This window comes from Balaenoptera physalus, assembly GCF_965194825.1.
Source record: "Balaenoptera physalus genome assembly, chromosome: 2".
In the NCBI taxonomy this organism is placed as follows: domain Eukaryota; kingdom Metazoa; phylum Chordata; class Mammalia; order Artiodactyla; family Balaenopteridae; genus Balaenoptera; species Balaenoptera physalus.
The window spans coordinates 74,425,858-74,444,173 of NC_138883.1; the positions used below are offsets into that span (position 1 = coordinate 74,425,858).

Sequence of the window (18,316 nt, forward strand, 5' to 3'; positions counted from 1 at the left end):
CTCCAGTACCTTGGCTCTACCAGACAGTTGGGCATCTCATTCTTGAATGGCTTTGTAGATGATGAGTCTAAGAGGAAAACAATGGAGAAAAAAAAATCCCCGCCATAATCAACTTTCTTCCAACCTCTCATCAAGAAAAGTTCATAGCCAAGGTAGAAAAGCCCTTTCCCAGTTCTCCTTTTTCTTTTTTTTTTTTTTTTATAAATTTATTTATTTTATTTATTTATTTCTGGCTGTGTTGGGTCTTCGTTGCTGCATTGCTGCACGTGGGCTTTCCCTAGTTGCGGCGAGCGAGGGCTACTCTTCTTTGCGGTGCGTGTGCTTCTCATTGCGGTGGCTTCTCTTGTTGCAGAGCGTGGGCTCTAGGCGCGCGGGCTTCAGTAGTTGGGGTACGCGGGCTTAGTTGCTCCGCAGTACGTGGGAGCTTTCCAGACCAGGGCTCGAACCTGTGTCCTCTGCATTGGCTTAGTTGCTCCGCAGCACGTGGGAGCTTTCCAGACCAGGGCTCGAACCTGTGTCCTCTGCATTGGCTTAGTTGCTCCGCAGCACGTGGGAGCTTTCCAGACCAGGGCTCGAACCTGTGTCCTCTGCATTGGCAGGCGGATTCTTAACCACTGCGCCACCAGGGAAGCCCCCAGTTTTCCTCTTTCAAAGCCACTCCAGATAACCCTCATTTGGACAGTGTAAAGTTTAAAAGCCCTGCAGTTAAGGTGTGTGTTGTGTGATTTGTAGAGAAGAGGCAGCTTGGAGTAGGAGGAACCCTTGGGCCAGGAGTCCAGGGTCATGCCTCTCGTCCAGGCCTTGCTACCTATGCAGTATGTGACTTTGATCAAGGCTCTTCGCCTCTCTGAACCTCAGTCTTTGCAAAGGTAAATAGGGCTGATAGTGCCTGCCCTGTGCACCCAAGAAAGTAGCTGTGAGAATCAAGTAAGGTAATGGACATGAACATTTTATAAATCATCATTGAACGTGGTATTGCAATAGAAGGAAAGAATCAGATCTGTGTTCCAGTTCTTTAATAAGCATCTTCTGTGAACCATTCTCATTGCCTATAGGGCGGAGCATGTAATATTGACAATTTTCAGGGAAAAGCTTAAGGCTGTGACAGAAGATTTAGGTTCTAATCCAGTTACTACTAACTTACCCTGTGATTTAGGCAAATAACTACCTCTCTGGGTCTCAGTTTCTTCATCTGTAAAATAGGGATAATAATACCTCCCTCATTTTCTCCATTTGGAAAAATGAGAATAATGGTTGCTCCACTTTCTTTCCCCATAAATTGGAGATGGTAATAGTAGCCAGTCTACTCAGCAGTGAAATGAGTGGGTTGCTTTACTCATTTGCCTACAGTACACACTTGACATATTTCAAAGCTTTTGGAGGCTCCAGATAAACAGGTATATTAAATTGCTCTGTGGAGATCAGTTCTAGATTGACATCAGACATCATTTATTCAGTAAATATGTATAGAGTGTTTACTATGTGACATTTCACAGGTAAGCAATACAGTTTCTGCTTTCACAGAGCTTGCAGTCTTAGTGGGGGAGATATATATTAATCAAATAATTACACTAAAGATTGTATATAATAGGCATCACTTTTTAAAAATTTATTTTCATTTATTTTTTTATTAATTTAATTTTATTTATTTTTTATACAGCAGGTTCTTATTAGTTATCTATTTGATACATATTAGTGTATACATGTCAACCTCAATCTCCCAATTCATACCACCACTCCACCCACCCCCCAACCCCCCGCAACTTTCCCCTCTTGGTGTCCATATGTTTGTTCTCTACATCTGTGTCTCTATTTCTGCCCTGCAAACCAGTTCATCTGTACCATTTTTCTAGGTTCCACATATATGCGTTAATATACGATATTTGTTTTTCTCTTTCTGACTTACTTCACTCTGTATGACAGTCTCTAGATCCATCCACGTCTCTACAAATGACCCAATTTTGTTCCTTTTTATGGCTAATATTCCATTGTATATATATACCACATCTTCTTTATCCATTCGTCTGTCGATGGGCATTTAGGTTGCTTCCATGACCTGGCTATTGTAAATAGTGCTGCAGTGAACATTGGGGTGCATGTGTCTTTTTGAATTATGGTTTTCTCTGGGTATATGCCCAGTAGTGGGATTGCTGGGTCATATGGTAATTCTATTTTTAGTTTTTTAAGGAACCTCCATACTGTTCTCCATAGTGGCTGTATCAGTTTACATTCCCACCAACAGTGCAGGAGGGTTCCCTTTTCTCCACACCCTCTTCAGCATTTGTTGTTTGTAGATTTTCTGATGATGCCCATTCTAACTGGTGTGAGGTGATACCTCATTGTAGTTTTGATTTGCATTTCTCTAATCATTAGTGATGTTGAGCAGCTTTTCGTGTGCTTCTTGGCCATCTGTATGTCTTCTTTGGAGAAATGTCTATTTAGGTCTTCTGCCCATTTTTGGATTGGGTTGTTTGTTTTTTTGATATTGAGCTGCATGAGCTGTTTATATATTTTGGAGATTAATCCTTTGTCCATTGATTCGTTTGCAAATATTTTCTCCCATTCTGAGGGTTGTCTTTTTTGTCTTGTTTGTAGTTTCCTTTGCTTTTCAAAAGCTTTTAAGTTTCATTAGGTCCCATTTGTTTATTTTTGTTTTTATTTCCATTACTCTAGGAGGTGGATCAAAAAAATCTTGCTGTGATTTATGTCAAAGAGTGTTCTTCCTATGTTTTCCTCTAAGAGTTTTATAGTGTCTGGTCTTACATTTAGGTCTCTAATCCATTTTGAGTTTATTTTTGTGTATGGTGTTAGGGAGTGTTCTAATTTCATTCTTTTACATGTAGCTGTCCAGTTTTCCCAGCACCACTTATTGAAGACACTGTCTTGTCTCCATTGTATATCCTTGCCTCCTTTCTTATACATTAGTTGACCGTAGGTGCGTGGGTTTATTTCTGGGCTTTCTATCCTGTTCCACTGATCTATATTTCTGTTTTTGTGCCAGTACCATATTGTCTTGATTACTGTAGCTTTGTAGTATAGTCCAAAGTCAGGGAGTCTGGTTCCTCCAGCTCCGTTTTTTTCCCTCAAGACTGCTTTGGCTATTTGGGGTCTTTTGTGTCTCCATACAAATTTTAAGATTTTTTGTTCTAGTTCCGTAAAAAATGCCACTGGTAATTTGATAGGGATTGCATTGAATCTGTAGATTGCTGTGGGTAGTATAGTCATTTTCACAATATTGATTCTTCCAGTCCAAGAACATGGTATATCTCTCCATCTGTTTGTGTCATCTTTGATTTCTTTCATCAGTGTCTTATAGTTTTCTGAGTACAGGTCTTTTACCTCCTTAGGTAGGTTTATTCCTAGGTATTTTATTCTTTTTGTTGCAATGGTGAATGGGATTGTTTCCTTAATTTCTCTTTCTGATCTTTTGTTGTTAGTGTATAGGAATGCAAGAGATTTCTGTGCATTAATTTTGTATCCTGCAACTTTACCAAATTCATTGATCAGCTCTGGTAGTTTTCTGGTGGCATCTTTAGGATTCTCTATGTGTAGTATCATGTCATCTGCAAACAGTGACAGTTTTACTTCTTCTTTTCCAATTTGTATTCCTTTTATTTCTTTTTCTTCTCTGATTGCCATGGCTAGGACTTCGAAAACTGTGTTGAATAATACTCATGAGAGTGGACATCCTTGTCTTGTTCCTAATGTTAGAGGAAATGCTTTCAGTTTTTCACCATTGAGAACAATGTTTGCTGTGGGTTTGTCGTATATGGCCTTTATTATGTTGAGGTAGGTTCCCTCTATGCCCACTTTCTGGAGAGCTTTTGTCATAAATGAGTGTTGAATTTTGTCAAACGCTTTTTCTGCATCTATTGAGATGATCATATGGTTTTTCTTCTTCACTTTATTAATATGGTGTATCACATTGATTGATTTGCATATATTGAAGAATCCTTGCATCCTTGGATAAATCCCACTTGATCATGGTGTATGATCCTTTTAATGTGTTGTTGGATTCTGTTTGCTAGTATTTTGTTGAGGATTTTTGCATCTATATTCATCAGTGATATGGGTCTGTAATTTTCTTTTTTTGTAGTATCTTTGTCTGGTTTTGGTATCAGGGTGATGGTGGTCTCATAGAATGAGTTTGGGAGTGTTCCTTCCTCTGCAATTTTTTTTTTTTTTAATTTGGCTGCATTGGGTCTTCATTGCTATGTGCATGCTTTCTCTAGTTGCAGTGAGCAGGGGCTATTCTTCGTTGTGGTGCATGGGCTTTTCATTGCGGTGGCTTCTCTTGTTGCAGCGCACAGGCTCTAGGCACGCGGGCTTCAGTACTTGTGGCTCATGGGCTCTAGAGCGCAGGCTCAGTAGTTGTGGCACACGGGCTTAGTTGCTCCGTGGCATGTGGGATCTTCCCGGACCAAGGCTCGAACCTGTGTCCCCTGCATTGGCAGGCAGATGTTTTAACCACTGTGCCACCAGGGAAGTCCCCTCTGCAATTTTTTGGAAGAGTTTGAGAAGGATGGGTGTTAGCTCTTCTCTAAATGTTTGAGAGAATTCCCCTGTGAAGCCATCTGTTCCTGGACTTTTGTTTGTTGGAAGATTTTTAATCACAGTTTCAATTTCATTACTTGTGATTGGTCTGTTCATATTTTCTATTTCTTCCTGGTTCAGTCTTGGAAGGTTATACCTTTCTAAGAATTTGTCCATTTCTCCCAGGTTGTCCACTTTATTGGCATAGGGTTGCTGGTAGTAGTCTCTTAGGATGCTTTGTATTTCTGCGGTGTCTGTTGTAACTTCTCCTTTTTCATTTCTAATTTATTGATTTGTGTCCTCTCCCTCTTTTTCTTGATGAGTCTGGCTAAAGGTTTATCAATTTTATTTATCTTCTCAAAGAACCAGCTTTTAGTTTTATTGATCTTTGCTATTGTTTTCTTTGTTTCATTTATTTCTGCTCTGATCTGTATGATTTCTTTCCTTCTACTAACTTTGGGTTTTGTTTGTTCTTCTTTCTCTAGTTCCTTTAGGTGTAAGGTTAGATTGTTTATCTGAGATTTTTCTTGTTTCTTGAGGTAGGCTTGTATCGCTATAAACTTCCCTCTTAGAACTGCTTTTGCTGCATCCCATAGGTTTTGGATCGTCGTGTTTTCATTGTAATTTGTCTCTAGGTATTTTTTGATTTCCTCTTTGATTTCTTCAGTGATCTCTTGGTTATTTAGTAACGTATTATTTAGCCTCCATGTGTTTGTGTTTTTTACATTTTTTTTCCCTGTAATTGATTTCTAATCTCATAGCGTTGTGGTCAGGAAAGATGCTTGATATGATTTCAGTTTTCTTAAATTTACCGAGGCTTGATTTGTGACCCAAGATATGATCTATACTGGAGAATGTTCCGTGTGCACTTGAGAAGAAAGTGTAATCTGCTGTTTTTGGATGGAATGTCCTATAAATATCAATTAAATCTATTTGGTCTATTGTGTCATTTAAAGCTTGTGTTTCCTTATTAATTTTCTGTCTGGATGATCTGTCCATTGGTGTAAGTGAGGTGTTAAAGTCCCCCACTATTACTGTGTTCATGTCGATTTCCTCTTTTATAACTTTTAGCATTTGCCTTATGTATTGAGGTGCTCCTATGTTGGGTGCATATATATTTATAATTGTTATATCTTCTTCTTGGATTGATCCCTTGATCATTATGTAGTGTCCTTCCTTGTCTCTTGTAACATTCTTTATTTTAAAGTCTATTTTATCTGATATGAGTATTGCTACTCCAGCTTTCTTTTGACTTCCATTTGCATGGAGTATCTTTTTCCATCCCCTCACTTTCAGTCTGTATGTGTCCCTAGGTCTGAAGTGGGTCTCTTGTAGACAGCATATATATGGGTCTTGTTTCTGTATCCATTCAGCATGCCTGTGTCTTTTGGTTGGAGCATTTAATCCATTCACGTTTAAGGTAATTAACAATATGTATGTTCCTATTACCATTTTCTTAATTGTTATGGGTTTGTTTTTGTAGGTCCTTTTCTTCTCTTGTGTTTCCCACTTAGAGAAGTTCCTTTAGCATTTGTTATAGAGCTGGTTTGGCAGTGATGAATTCTCTTAGCTTTTCCTTGTCTGTAAAGCTTTTGATTTCTCCATCAAATCTGAAAGAGATCCTTGCCGGGTAGAGTAATCCTGGCTGTAGGTTCTTCCCTTTCATCAGTTTAAATATATCGTGCCACTCCCTTCTTGCTTATAGAGTTTCTGCTGAGAAATCAGCTGTTAACCTTATGGGAGTTCCCTTGTATGTTATTTGTCGTTTTTCCCTTGTTGCTTTCAGTAATTTTTCTTTGTCTTTAATTTTTGTCAATTTGATTACTATGTGTCTCGGTGTGTTTCTCCTTGGGTTTATCCTGTATGGGATTCTCTGCACTTCCTGGACTTGGGTGGCTATTTCCCTTCCCATGTGAGGGAAGTTTTTGACTATAATCTCTTCAAATATTTTCTTGGGTCCTTTCTCTCTCTCTTCTCCTTCTGGGACCCCTATAATGCAAATGTTGTTGCATTTAATGTTGTCCCAGAGGTCTCTTAGGCTGTCTTCATTTCTTTTCATTCTTTTTTCTTTATTCTGTTCCACGGCAGTGATTTCCACCATTCTGTCTTCCAGGTCACTTATCCGTTCTTCTGCCTCAGTTATTCTGCTATTGATCCCTTCTAGTGTAGTTTTCATTTCAGTTATTGTATTGTTCATCTCTGTTTGTTTGTTCTTTAATTCTTCTAGGTGTTTGTTCTTTAATTCTTCTAGGTCTTTGTTAAACATATCTTGCGTCTTCTCCATCTTTGCCTCCATTCTTTTTCCGAGGTCCTGGATCATCTTCACTATCATTATTCTGAATTCTTTTTCTGGAAGGTTGCTTATCTCCACTTCATTTAGTTGTTTTTCTGGGGTTTTATCTTGTTCCTTCATCTGGTACAAAGTCCTCTGCCTTTTCATTTTGTCTGTCTTTCTGTGAATGTGGTTTTCCTTCCACAGGCTGCAGAATTGTAGTCTAATTTGTTTATTTATTTACTTATTTTTGGCTGTGTTGGCTCTTCATTGCTGCACATGGGCTTTCTCTAGTTGAGGCGAGCAGGGGCTACTCTTCGTTGTGGTGCACGGGCTTCTCACTGTGGTAGCTTCTCTTATTGCGGAGCATGGGCTCTTGGTGCATGGGCTTCAGTAGTTGTGGCATGGGCGCTCAGTAGTTGTGGCACATGAGCTTAGTTGCTCCGCGGCATGTGGAATCTTCCCAGACCAGTGCTTGATCCCATGTCCCCTGCATTGGCAGGAGGGTTCTTAACCACTGTGCCACCAGGGAAGTCCCAGCATCACTCTTAAGTAAATGTAATGTGAATGTTCTTTGGGCTCCAGTACCTAGCTGTGCTCTGAGTGACACTCCTCCCCCTGTAGAAGTTCTAGAGGCCGCTAAGGAGGAGGAGACATCTGATTCTGGTTTTCTAGGTAGCGGCTTCCTAGAATCAGGGCAAGGCATTCCTCTCCTTCCCATCCCGTAGCCCTCAGTTTTGGTTAGCATAATTCAATTTTTTTTCCACTTTTATCTTTGTCATTTTAATTGGTCAAAATTAAGATTGTTGATGGGGAGAGCTCAAGTTTTATAAAACGAGAACTCTTGTCCCAATGCCAACCCTCACCATCTACTATGGCAGCTCCATGGAAGGACACGTTATCCAAGAACCAGTGGAGACAGGAAGTAGTCAGACCCTCGAAAAGGGCTGTTGGTCTTGCACCTCCCACCCTCCACGTGGGGTGATGGGGAGGGGCACATACTGTGGAAATGTCAGAATGAAAGCTGGAGAACCGAAGTGCTCACTCATCTCCACTGCGGTGTTTTCTAAGAACCTTAGTGGAACTTTGACGCTCCTCATTCCTGAGAAGATGGAATCTTTTCAGTAACATCCACCGCCCTTTTCCCTGTGGCAGCAGCCATTCCTGGTTCTGAGAAGTGCCTAGCTATCTCCCCACCACCCTTTCGGCACCTTAAAGACCAAAGTCAAACCTTGTTTTTCTCCCGTATTGATTGTTTTTCTAACCCCTCGAGCTAGTTTTATAACCTTCTATTGCTCTCTTCTTGGCTGGCTTTAAAATGCCCTACAGATGACTCTCCTGATTAATTCCTACCAGACAAGGAGTTTACTATTACCTTTCAGCACTATCAGCACTCCCATCTCACGTTTAGTGTGGCAGGTGAAGGGTCAGTTGACAGGGTGACTGTGTCCTGAGTCCTGGGATGCTACCAGGAGGCCCTTTTAGTCTCCACTGACCCAACATCCATGCACAGCACACATGGAGACAGGTTGAGGACAGAGGAGGGCTGAAAGGTGTCCTCTCATTCCAAGCCTAGGACTTTAAATAAAAATACCAAAAAAGGAAAAGCCTTTAAGAACTGGTGGCACCTGGGATCTCATTTTTCTATCTCTCTTTGCCTGATGTTTAGATCACAAACTTGAACATGAGGGATTGTTTCTTTTAGCTTCACTTCTATATGCAGCCCTGTTCTGTTGGGATAGAGTTAGCACTAGGGGAAAGAAGGCCTGTTTGAGACATAAATGTGCCTCCTTCCCATCGGAATCTAGCTGTGGCCCCAGGCCCTCCGATTTCGTATTTCAGTCTCACCGCTTGGCTGTTCTTATGCTCCTCCTGGGCCCTTCCCTCTCTCATTACTCATCTCACGCAGCAATTTTTTAGTTTGAAAAGGAGCAGCATATTCTATGTCCCAAAAGAATGAAATATTACTGCTTTTAGGATGTGAATATTCTCTTCTCTTCCCCTTTGACTGAATTTTGGTTTAGAAGTGAAAGTTTCAGGACTGGATTGAGGTTGAGTTGTAGTTGAGATCCGAAAGTCAGTTTTCGAAATTCGAGCATAAAATCGTATACTCTGCATCTTACTCAGCCCAGAACTTGTTCCAAACCACTGGAGAGAGGGCATTCTTTTTTTTGGCCGTGCTGTGCAGCATGCAGGATCTTAGTTCCCTGACCAGGGATCGAACCCGAGCCCCCTGCAGTGGAAGCTCAGAGTCCTAACCACTGGACTGCCAGGAAGGTCCCCAAACCACTAAAGAGAGATGGTGGGAATTTGCGGTGTCCTCAGAACACTGTCAAATCCAACTGGCCTCAGCTGGCTGCCAGCTCTGTATTTCGACCTGGATCTATTTAATCTCTGCTTCTTCCCTCAGGCCCTCATTAGTTTGGTGGGGTGGGGCACGAAGAGGGAGCTTTCAAAGCACCTATCCCGCAGACCCTGATCCCTGGACTCATAAGAAGTGGACAAAGGAAAGCTTAGAAAGGAACATGTCAGGAGCTGCCTCCACACTCCTGCTCCTCCCCCGCCCGACACACACATCCTAGTAGCCAACATTCAGTCCCTGGGGCTAGCCTCACCTCTCAGGAGCACACCATACCCTTGCACACAGAACAGAAGTGGATTAGTGGAAAGAGCCCTTGGATTAAGCATCAGGAGACCGACTTCTAGATCCAGTTTTACCTACCTGTAGCTGTGGAATTTGGAGAAAGCCACTGAACCCCTCTGTGTCTTAGTCTCTGTGTTTGTAAAATAGAGAGAAACGCCTGTACTTCCTCCTCCTCCTGATTCCATGAGGTGGTTGTGAGGGGCACATGAGACAATGGAGGGGAGCGACCTTTGGAAGAATATAGTGCTGAGGCTTTGCACATATTACACCCCGACAAACCACTTCCAAACTACCAGGGCTGTTCTTATAGGGCTATTTCATGCTCCGCACCAAGGGTGGGGCCGTGTGTCTGGGGTAGAGGCCAGCCTCCAGGGGTGCTGTCCATACTCGTGGGTCTTGAAGACCTCCAGGCACAGGGTGTGACCACAATCTGTCCAAAGGCATTACCCTTCAGCTCATTTTTAAAGCTTTCTTACTGGCAGCCGGTCTCAGAACAGCCCATTTTTTCCAGCCCTTCCATTTCCAGCCAGCCTTAAGTAAGGCCTCTGTCACCACCTTGGCTGAACTACGTTCAGCCCAGTCAGTTCAATCTGCACCACCACTTACTACTGTGTGGACTTGGGCAACGCACTTGGTATCTCCGAGACTCAGTTTCCTCCTCTGTAAAATGGGAGAAATGGTACCTGACTCTGTAGGCTTGTCCAGAGGATTAAATGACGCATGTAAAGTACCCGACCAAGTGCCTGGTCTCTACGTGTCCATTGTCTGCTCCTCTTTCTCCTACTTCTAAGGAGAATTATTGCTAGACATACCTGCCTGGAGGGGATTAGCGCATCCCAAAGGCATTGCATCAGATCAAAGGTGAGAGCGCCCCTGCAGGTGCTGGTCCTGCCAACTGTACTGACTGAACCGTCTCCCCTGGTACCCTTGGTGCCTCTTGCAGGGAACATCATTGGCTCTGGAATCTTCGTCTCACCCAAAGGTGTGCTGGAGAACGCCGGCTCTGTGGGCCTCGCTCTCATCGTGTGGATCCTGACGGGCCTCATCACAGCTGTGGGAGCCCTGTGCTATGCTGAGCTCGGGGTCACCATCCCCAAATCTGGAGGTGACTACTCCTACGTCAAGGACATCTTCGGAGGCCTGGCTGGGTAAGAGGATGTGCGGGGAACCAAGCAGTCCCGGAAGCCGAGGCCCGGGCTTTCCAGCATGCCGAAGAGCGCTAGAGCTTGGGATTCCTCTCTTGCCTCAAAGTCATGGTTGCCAGTTCAGCCTGTGTCCCCTTGATGCCCCTGAGAGTGGCAGAGGAACCAGGCTGTAGTTTTAATCTCTGTTTAGGGTTTTTTGTTTTCTGTTTTTCTTTTTTTTTGCTGCGCCATGAAGCTTGTGGGATCTTAGTTCCCAGACCAGGGATCGAACCTGGGCCCTTGGCAGTGAAAGCATGGAGTCCTAACCACTGGACCGCCAGGGAATTCCCTTAATCTCTGTTGACCTTAGTGGACAAGATTCTATGAGTGAGAACAAGTAGAACTAAATGACAACTCTGATTGGAGATGCGCGGGGAAAGCACATCACAAAAACAAAGCCCTTTTATCCTGACAAATGAGAGTGACCACTAAGGTACGGGGTACTTTTCACGTTACTGAGGATAACGGTTTCGCTGATTCCAGACCCTGATCTTGAATTTCCTCAGCCCCCACGGCCCTGTTACTGAAGAGCTCAACCCTCACCAAGGGGCCCAAGGGCGTGGAGGACACTTCCCCCTCAAACCCCCAGCCAATGCCTCCCCTTGGCACTTGCTTAAGTGGCCACACCTTTAGCATGCCCTGGCTGTGAAGATTCTGGGGTTGCAAATTTTCTTCTGGGGGCCAGAGTGGTAGAGAAGAGATGATGAAATGATGAAAGGCGCAGGGAGAGAGAAAGGACACCAAGACATGTGTCAGTACTAGTTGAAACAGCTTTTCATCGTTAAACCAATTTACCGTCATTGCAGAGGGCTAGGTGTCTCGTCTGGGCGGTGGCTGGGTTCCTCAGCATCCCTGAAAACAAAAAGGAACCGCACCCCTTTAGCCCACCTGCCTCTCCTAACACTGCCCAGTGACTTGCCCGGGCTTCCCTGATGGCTTCTGAATCCCTGCCCTGCCAGGCAATGGGAGCGGGGGTCTTTATTGGTGTCTTGGCTCAAGTCCTGTCCCATTCCCCCTCCAGGTTCCTGAGGCTATGGATTGCTGTGCTGGTGATCTACCCCACCAACCAGGCTGTCATCGCCCTCACCTTCTCCAACTATGTGCTGCAGCCGCTCTTCCCCACCTGCTTCGCCCCAGAGTCTGGCCTTCGCCTCCTGGCTGCCATCTGCTTATGTAAGTGCCATCTGGGCCTTGCTTTCAGGATGGCGCCTTCTAGCCTTCCTCGTGGTCTACACATCTCTGGTTCTCCTTCCTCTCCCTCTTTCTTTCCTCCCCTCCTTTTTTTTCTTCCTTGTTACTTTTCAGTTTCCGATTTGCATGCTGTGGACAAATGGATTCCACATATAATTATCTGGTGTTTAAAAAAAAAAAAAAGAAGAAGAAACTTAAGTATTGATAGTTGTTCACAGGCACAGTAATTTTCACTGGCAGGGTTCTTTACATCAAATAAGGTACTTCCACTTGTATCATCTGACCCGAGCCTCACAACAAATCCATAAGGTAAGCTGGGCCAGTATTACAATATTACAATTTTCCTAGAGCAGAAAAGGAAACGGAGCCAGGAAAGTGAATTAGCCAAGGTGATTCCTTCTCTTTCCAGCGCACACACCACGCTGGAGACTCCCTGCCTCTCATGGGAAGACTTTTCTGGCCTCTCAACCTGCCAGCTCACATCTTAAAACTCTCTGGGAGGAGAGTGCAAAGGTGTGAGTTGGGAGAAGACAAATAGCATGTCCATGGTCCCCGCCCTTGATGAGTTTTCTGTCTGACTAGGCAGAAAAGCCATATAGACAGATTCCATGGTTAGGATTCAATTGCAGTAAAAATTCCGAAAAGGGGAAAAGATCTCTGTGAGCTGGAATAGGTTAGAGAGGCTTTATGGAGAAGTTTGGCAACCTGTATTTCTAGGAAGTCTCAACACTTAATCTCTGATAATCAGGGATCTCAATGGATTGGGGTATGTTCTACCTTTTAGCCAAAAACTAATTTCTAAAGTAAATATTTGGACTTTTTCAGAGGCTCCACTTCTAGAGTCAGCTCAGTCCCTGCCTTCCCACACCTTCCAACACACATCCACCTAGCTGAGGGCAGTGACCACCACCTAGCTGAGGGCAGTGACCATCCTGGTCACACTCTGTCCCAGGTCTTGACACTTCCTTCTGTCCTGCTGGTGGGAAGGGGAGGGGGGGGGTCACTCGCCCACCCAGGAGCTGGGGTGGGACCTGAGGGGTGTGTGCCCTCACTGGCAGTGGTGTGCAGCCCCGGGATAGACCCCATCATCTAGGCAAGTGGCACTGTGGAGCCAACATACTTGTTTGGAGCGTACTCCTTGTGCCGGTTGGGCCTGCTCGTGGATCTGGAGGCAGAGGGATGTAGGCTCCAGAACCGGGCTTCCCGAGCCTGCATCTCCGCACCACTTTCTAAGTGCAGCCAGTGCTTGGCCAGGTCACCGGCCCACCTCCCGTGAGATGAGGCTGAGATCTCACGTGTGCTGTACGTTGCCGTGGCAAGGATTGCCCAAGACAAGAGTGTTTTTAGCACAGCATTGGGCACCTCGTGATCCTGTCGTGTAGTCACCGAGGGTGGTCACGAGGATAGTCACTTGGTCCTTGCTTGCTGGCTGGATCTGGAGCTGCAGGAGGTGAGAGGAGGGGGAAGGGGGCATGGGAATGCAGGAGGAGTGGCTGTTTCTGCCATCAGATAGGTTAATGGGGGTGGGAAGGGGGACCACAGAGTGCAGGCCACTGCTGTTTCAGCATCTCCTGCCCACAGACACAGTTTCCTTTTTCCTGCTGATGCTGCTAAAGTATCTCAGGCAACAGGCCACCCTTACCCTCCAACTATAAATCAAGAACCCTGAGGCTGTTCAGTCCTCCCCTAGGATAGAAACCAGGCCACAGGGTAGAGTTCCCCGGGCAACTAGACCCCACGGCTTCCTTTGCATTCCCCAAACCCGCCAAGTCTAGGTAGGTGACTCCTTGAGCAAAAACCCTCTAGAGTTTTGGAAAAGATCGGATGAGAAATGACGGTGGGAATGGCCGGATGCTGGTGGAGAGGCAGAAAGAACCTGCTGTAACTGGCTTGCCTTCTTAGAGCCTGAAGGGAGTGAAGGGGGGAGGAGAGCGAGAGAGAAGGAACTGCAGATTTGGCTCCAGCTTATGCAACTGCAGCTGCCACTTTGAGTTATTCTATTATTTAGGTCAAAGCTGATTATTCACTGCTGAGTCAGCAACATATCCCTAGCCACCAGGCAGTAAAAAAAGAAAGTCTTTTATATTTTAATTAAATGAAAAGCCTTTCTCCCTTCTCCAGAGCAAGTATGTTAGTGGGAGGAGGGAGTTAGGAAGCAGGGGAATGGGAGGGATTAGAACTTAGTTTTGGTACCTTCCTTTTGTGATTTGCTTGGGTATTTCTCTTTTCTTTCTTTCTCTCTCTCTCACTACCCCTCCCCCTCCCTTCCTCCCTCCCTCCCTTCCTTCCTTCCTTTCTTATTTCATAAGTAAGTGACTATATTCTCCAAGTAAGAGTCAAGTAATATATAAAGAGAGTTGACCAGGAAAGCGTCCTCTCATCTTTACCCCTCTCCCCTGCCCAGGAGCCCTGGTAACAGTGGATAGGTATCCTAATAATTCTAAGTAAAATGCACCTCTCAGCACACACATCTGGGTATATAGACATACATTTTGACAAGTTATTTCTGCAGCTTGCACTTTTATCCTTTAGCCACATCTTGTGGCTACTACCTGAGTTTCTAGTTATAAACAAAGTGGTCCCAGTGACACAGAGGGAGCGCCAGGTGTTCTGGGGTCCCCCATTTGTATATCCTGCTCCCTAACTATGGGTTTTCCTTCTGTTTGTCCCCCCTCTCTTGGGGACTGGGCCACCTTTCACTCGGGCAGCTCCCGACCTCCTTCCTCTCTTTTGGGGCTGGGGTCACATCCAGCATCTGAATTAGAATCTTTTCTTCTCATTCAAGTCCCCCTCTTCCTGAATGCCTTGTACAAAAGAAGCTCCTTCTCCTTTCTTGCCCTGAGGAAAAAGGAGTACCCTGCATGCATTTCACAAGCAAAAAAAAAAAAAAAAAAAATGCTTCTTATCTTGTTTTCTATCTTTCTGCTATGATTCCGAAGAGGCTAGTTTTCCAGGGCTTCAGATTTCTCCTCCTTCCTTGAGTGATTTGGAAGGTTAAGGATTTCACTGTAGGTATTACTTTTAACCCTGAGTTGCTTTGCAATTCCTCTTCAGGAAGTTTCCAGATGCATGATGCATGATGCTTTGGTAGATACCTGTGTGTGTTGTTTTGCAAATCTCTTACAAATTAATCCCTTGACATCAGAGTGTTCAACAGTCCTTCCTAACTTCTAAATCCCTTACTCTCAGTTCATTTTCCTTTGAGGTTTCATATTCTCGAGCGCCAAACGTCTCATTCCCATGCACTAAACATATCACCTCAGGTACCTGGACAGTGTTGCCTTCTTGCCCTCCCCTGGTCCCCAAAGAGTGCTGTGCGTGTCTCATCAGCCTTGTATATATTGTTGAGAAGGAAGAAATTTTTCTCTACCCTTCTAGGTTCTTCTGGCTGGTCTAAGAATTAAATTGACATGAGACAGATTAACGAGAAAAAATCAAACAAAAGTTTAATAACAACTATACTTAGAAGAGACCCAGAAAAACTGAGTAACTCGCCAAAATAGTCAAAACCCTCACCTTAAATACCACCTTCAGCTAAAGACAAAAGAAAATGTTGGGGTAGAGGTTTGGGATTTCAAAGGGAGGAAGGTAATTGACATGAAAATGAAAAGCAAATGTTTGGTAAAAAATGTTTGCTGAGCCATGTGGAGACAATGGGGCAGAGAGTGGACTCTAATCTTTAATCTCCCCGCCACCCAGCCCACATTTTGCTGATATCTCTGGTGATAGCACTACTCCGGGAACAGGTCCTGTATCTAAATTCTTTTTAGGCAGTTGTGGGGGAAGGGCAAAATTTCTTCCTGAGTATTTTGGGCCTTGATTGTTTTCAGCTTGAACTAATCTGCATGCCAGAGACATTTTGGGGTGGCACATTTTGGTCCCCTACAGTCTCGCCTTCGAAACTTCTAGAATTGTCACAGTCCAAAAGTTGAGTTGATAGATTGCTTTATATCTCGTCGAACGAGTCTCTTAGTCCTGACAATAGGTCACTTCAGTTACTCGTTTCAGGAGGTGGGGATGCAGGTGGGCACTCAAAGTTAGGCCTACAGGGTATAAGCAACCAGGTATTTAATAAGAGGCATTTCTGTGGACACAAAGAAAAATAGAGGTTAATGGTTGAAGCAAATTATAAACCCAGTGTCTGAGTCCTGAGAGTTGCCAGCTGAGATTTCTAGATGTTAGGCTCAAAGCATCTTTTGCAGTTTGAAATCTCTTGTGATGTCATCTGGTGTTCAGGTAAACTTCCTGAGTGGCTTACAAAGCAATAGGCACAAAGATTGTCTAAACGTGGGTTATTGTGGTGATCTTGCTTAAGTTTATATCAGGTTGTTCAGTTACAGTTTGTAGGGCTTCAAGAAAAGGACAGCTTTAGTTCTCGATAATTTCAAGTCAAAAGTGAGAGAAAAATTGAAAATGTAAGCTTGGAGAGTTGTAGCCAAATATTTGAGGAAACTAGAAGAATTCAGGATCCAGTCCAGTTTACAGGTAGAAAAACAAAACCTCAAAGAAGATTAACAGAATTAGAATCTAATATCCGTAAGCATGTATTATAGTTTCTATTGAAACATAATTTTTTCTCTCTAAAATCACCTTCATCTTTACCAAAGATAGCCAAATTAAGACTCATTTGTTTGTAAAATAAATTTAATTTTATTAAACTTGGCCTGATTGTTTACATAAGTCCAGGCCTTTTAAAATATGCTTTGCTGGAACTGTTCATAAGGAATTGCCAGATTGAACTTTTAATTGCCTCTCGAGGCCAGGAAGCCACACCAAGGACATGACATTAGATTCACCCTGTAATACCTATGAATTTGGGTGAATTTTTCTCTCCTTGAGGTTCCCAAAATTACCTTGAGGTTCTTGTGCCTGCCAGGAAGGAACTTTCCTTACACACCTGGTAAAGCTGCTGGGAACCCTGAAGGCAAGGTACCAGGTTGTTTTTCCAAGGGGCTTTATGGCTCCATGAAGTCAACCTTAGTTCTTTAAAGCTGTCTGGTCACATCTAATTCTATGTATGTCTCTCTCAAATATGACAATCCAGTCAAAGCCCTGGTAATATAACCAATATTTCTTTTTTTTTTTTAATATTTATTTATTTATTTATTTTGGCTGTGCTGGGTCTTAGTTGCAGCACTCGGAATCTTTGTTGCGGCATGCGGACTTCTTAGTTACAGCATGTGGACTCCTTAGTTGCAGCATGTGGACTCTTAGTTGCGGCATGCGTGCGGGGTCTAGTTCCCCAACCAGGAATTGAACGCGGGCCCCCTGTGTTGGGAGCTCGGAGTCTTACCCACTGGACCACCAGGGAAATCCCATAACCAGTATTTCTAATTGTATCATGTTATAAGGAGAACAGATTCTTACTGAACTTATACAAATAACTATATTGCCATGAAAATAAGAGTACTCACTGAGTTTCCAAATTTTAGAGACATCAGGTAGGGAGAAAAAAGATAATTGTTTCGTCTTTGTTAAGCAGTTGTAAACTGTCATACCAGTAGTTTTTTGATTGGCAAACTTATGAATGCATATCATAATTTCTAAACCATACATTTCCTCATAACATAATGCTTTTTTTTCAATGTGGTACAAGACATGTTTTTAATAAATGTGAACTTCTTTAGTTTTTCTGTAATAAGACAGAAGTAGGTAAACTTAGACTTCTTTAGCAGTTAATGTTTCAGTATTTTATCTTATTTGGAAGTGGTCTAGACATTCAGTGAATCCCCATCATTTAACTTAGCAAAAGTCCAAAGTTTTAAATTACTAAAAGATTTGGAGAAACCATTTTTAAGTGGACATACCATAAAACATAATAATTATTAAAGAGTTCACCTAAAAACTGTTATCCCATTTACATTTATTTAATTTACTTGTTTCCAACAATTAATGTTTAGATTACCCATGAAAACTTCCTGAGACATTAGACAAAGTCAACCATCATGCCAAGCTATTTTTCTTTTCTTTTTTTTTTTTAAATTAATTAATTTATTTATTTTTGGCTGCGTTGGGTCTTCGTTGCTGCGCGCGGGCTTTCTCTAGTTGTGGCGAGCGGGGGCTACTCTTTGTTGCGGTGTGCGGGCTTCTCATTGTGGTGACTTCCCTTGTTGCAGAGCTCAGCTCCTAGGCATGTGGGCTTCAGTAGTTGCAGAACGTGGGCTCAGTAGTTGTGGCACGTAGGCCCTAGAGTGCATGGGCTTCAGTAGTTGTGGCATGTGGGCTCAGTAGTTGTGGCGCACGGGCTCTAGGGCACGCAGGCTTCAGTAGTTGTGGCTCGTGGGCTCTAGAGCGCAGGCTTAGTAGTTGTGGCGCACAGGCTTAGTTGCTCCATGGCATGTGGGATCTTCCCAGATGAGGGATCAAACCCGTGTCCCCTGCATTGGCAGGTGGATTCTTAACCACTGCGCCACCAGAGAAGTCCCTGTACTTAATTTTCTTTAAGCCAACTAAATGGAGCTCTTTTACAAATTAATTTTGGCAATACCGCTT

General features: G+C 43.6%; 1 protein-coding gene across 1 annotated transcript in view; it reads left to right on the forward strand.

Moving 5' to 3' along the window:
- Positions 1-18,316, forward strand: part of SLC7A8 (solute carrier family 7 member 8) — a 56,611-nt gene that overhangs the window by 10,435 nt on the left and 27,860 nt on the right. The window contains exons 2-3 of the mRNA XM_082450635.1: positions 10,393-10,597; positions 11,655-11,806. Coding sequence (XP_082306761.1) covers positions 10,393-10,597; positions 11,655-11,806 — 357 coding nt within the window. The remainder of the gene's footprint in view (positions 1-10,392; positions 10,598-11,654; positions 11,807-18,316) is intronic.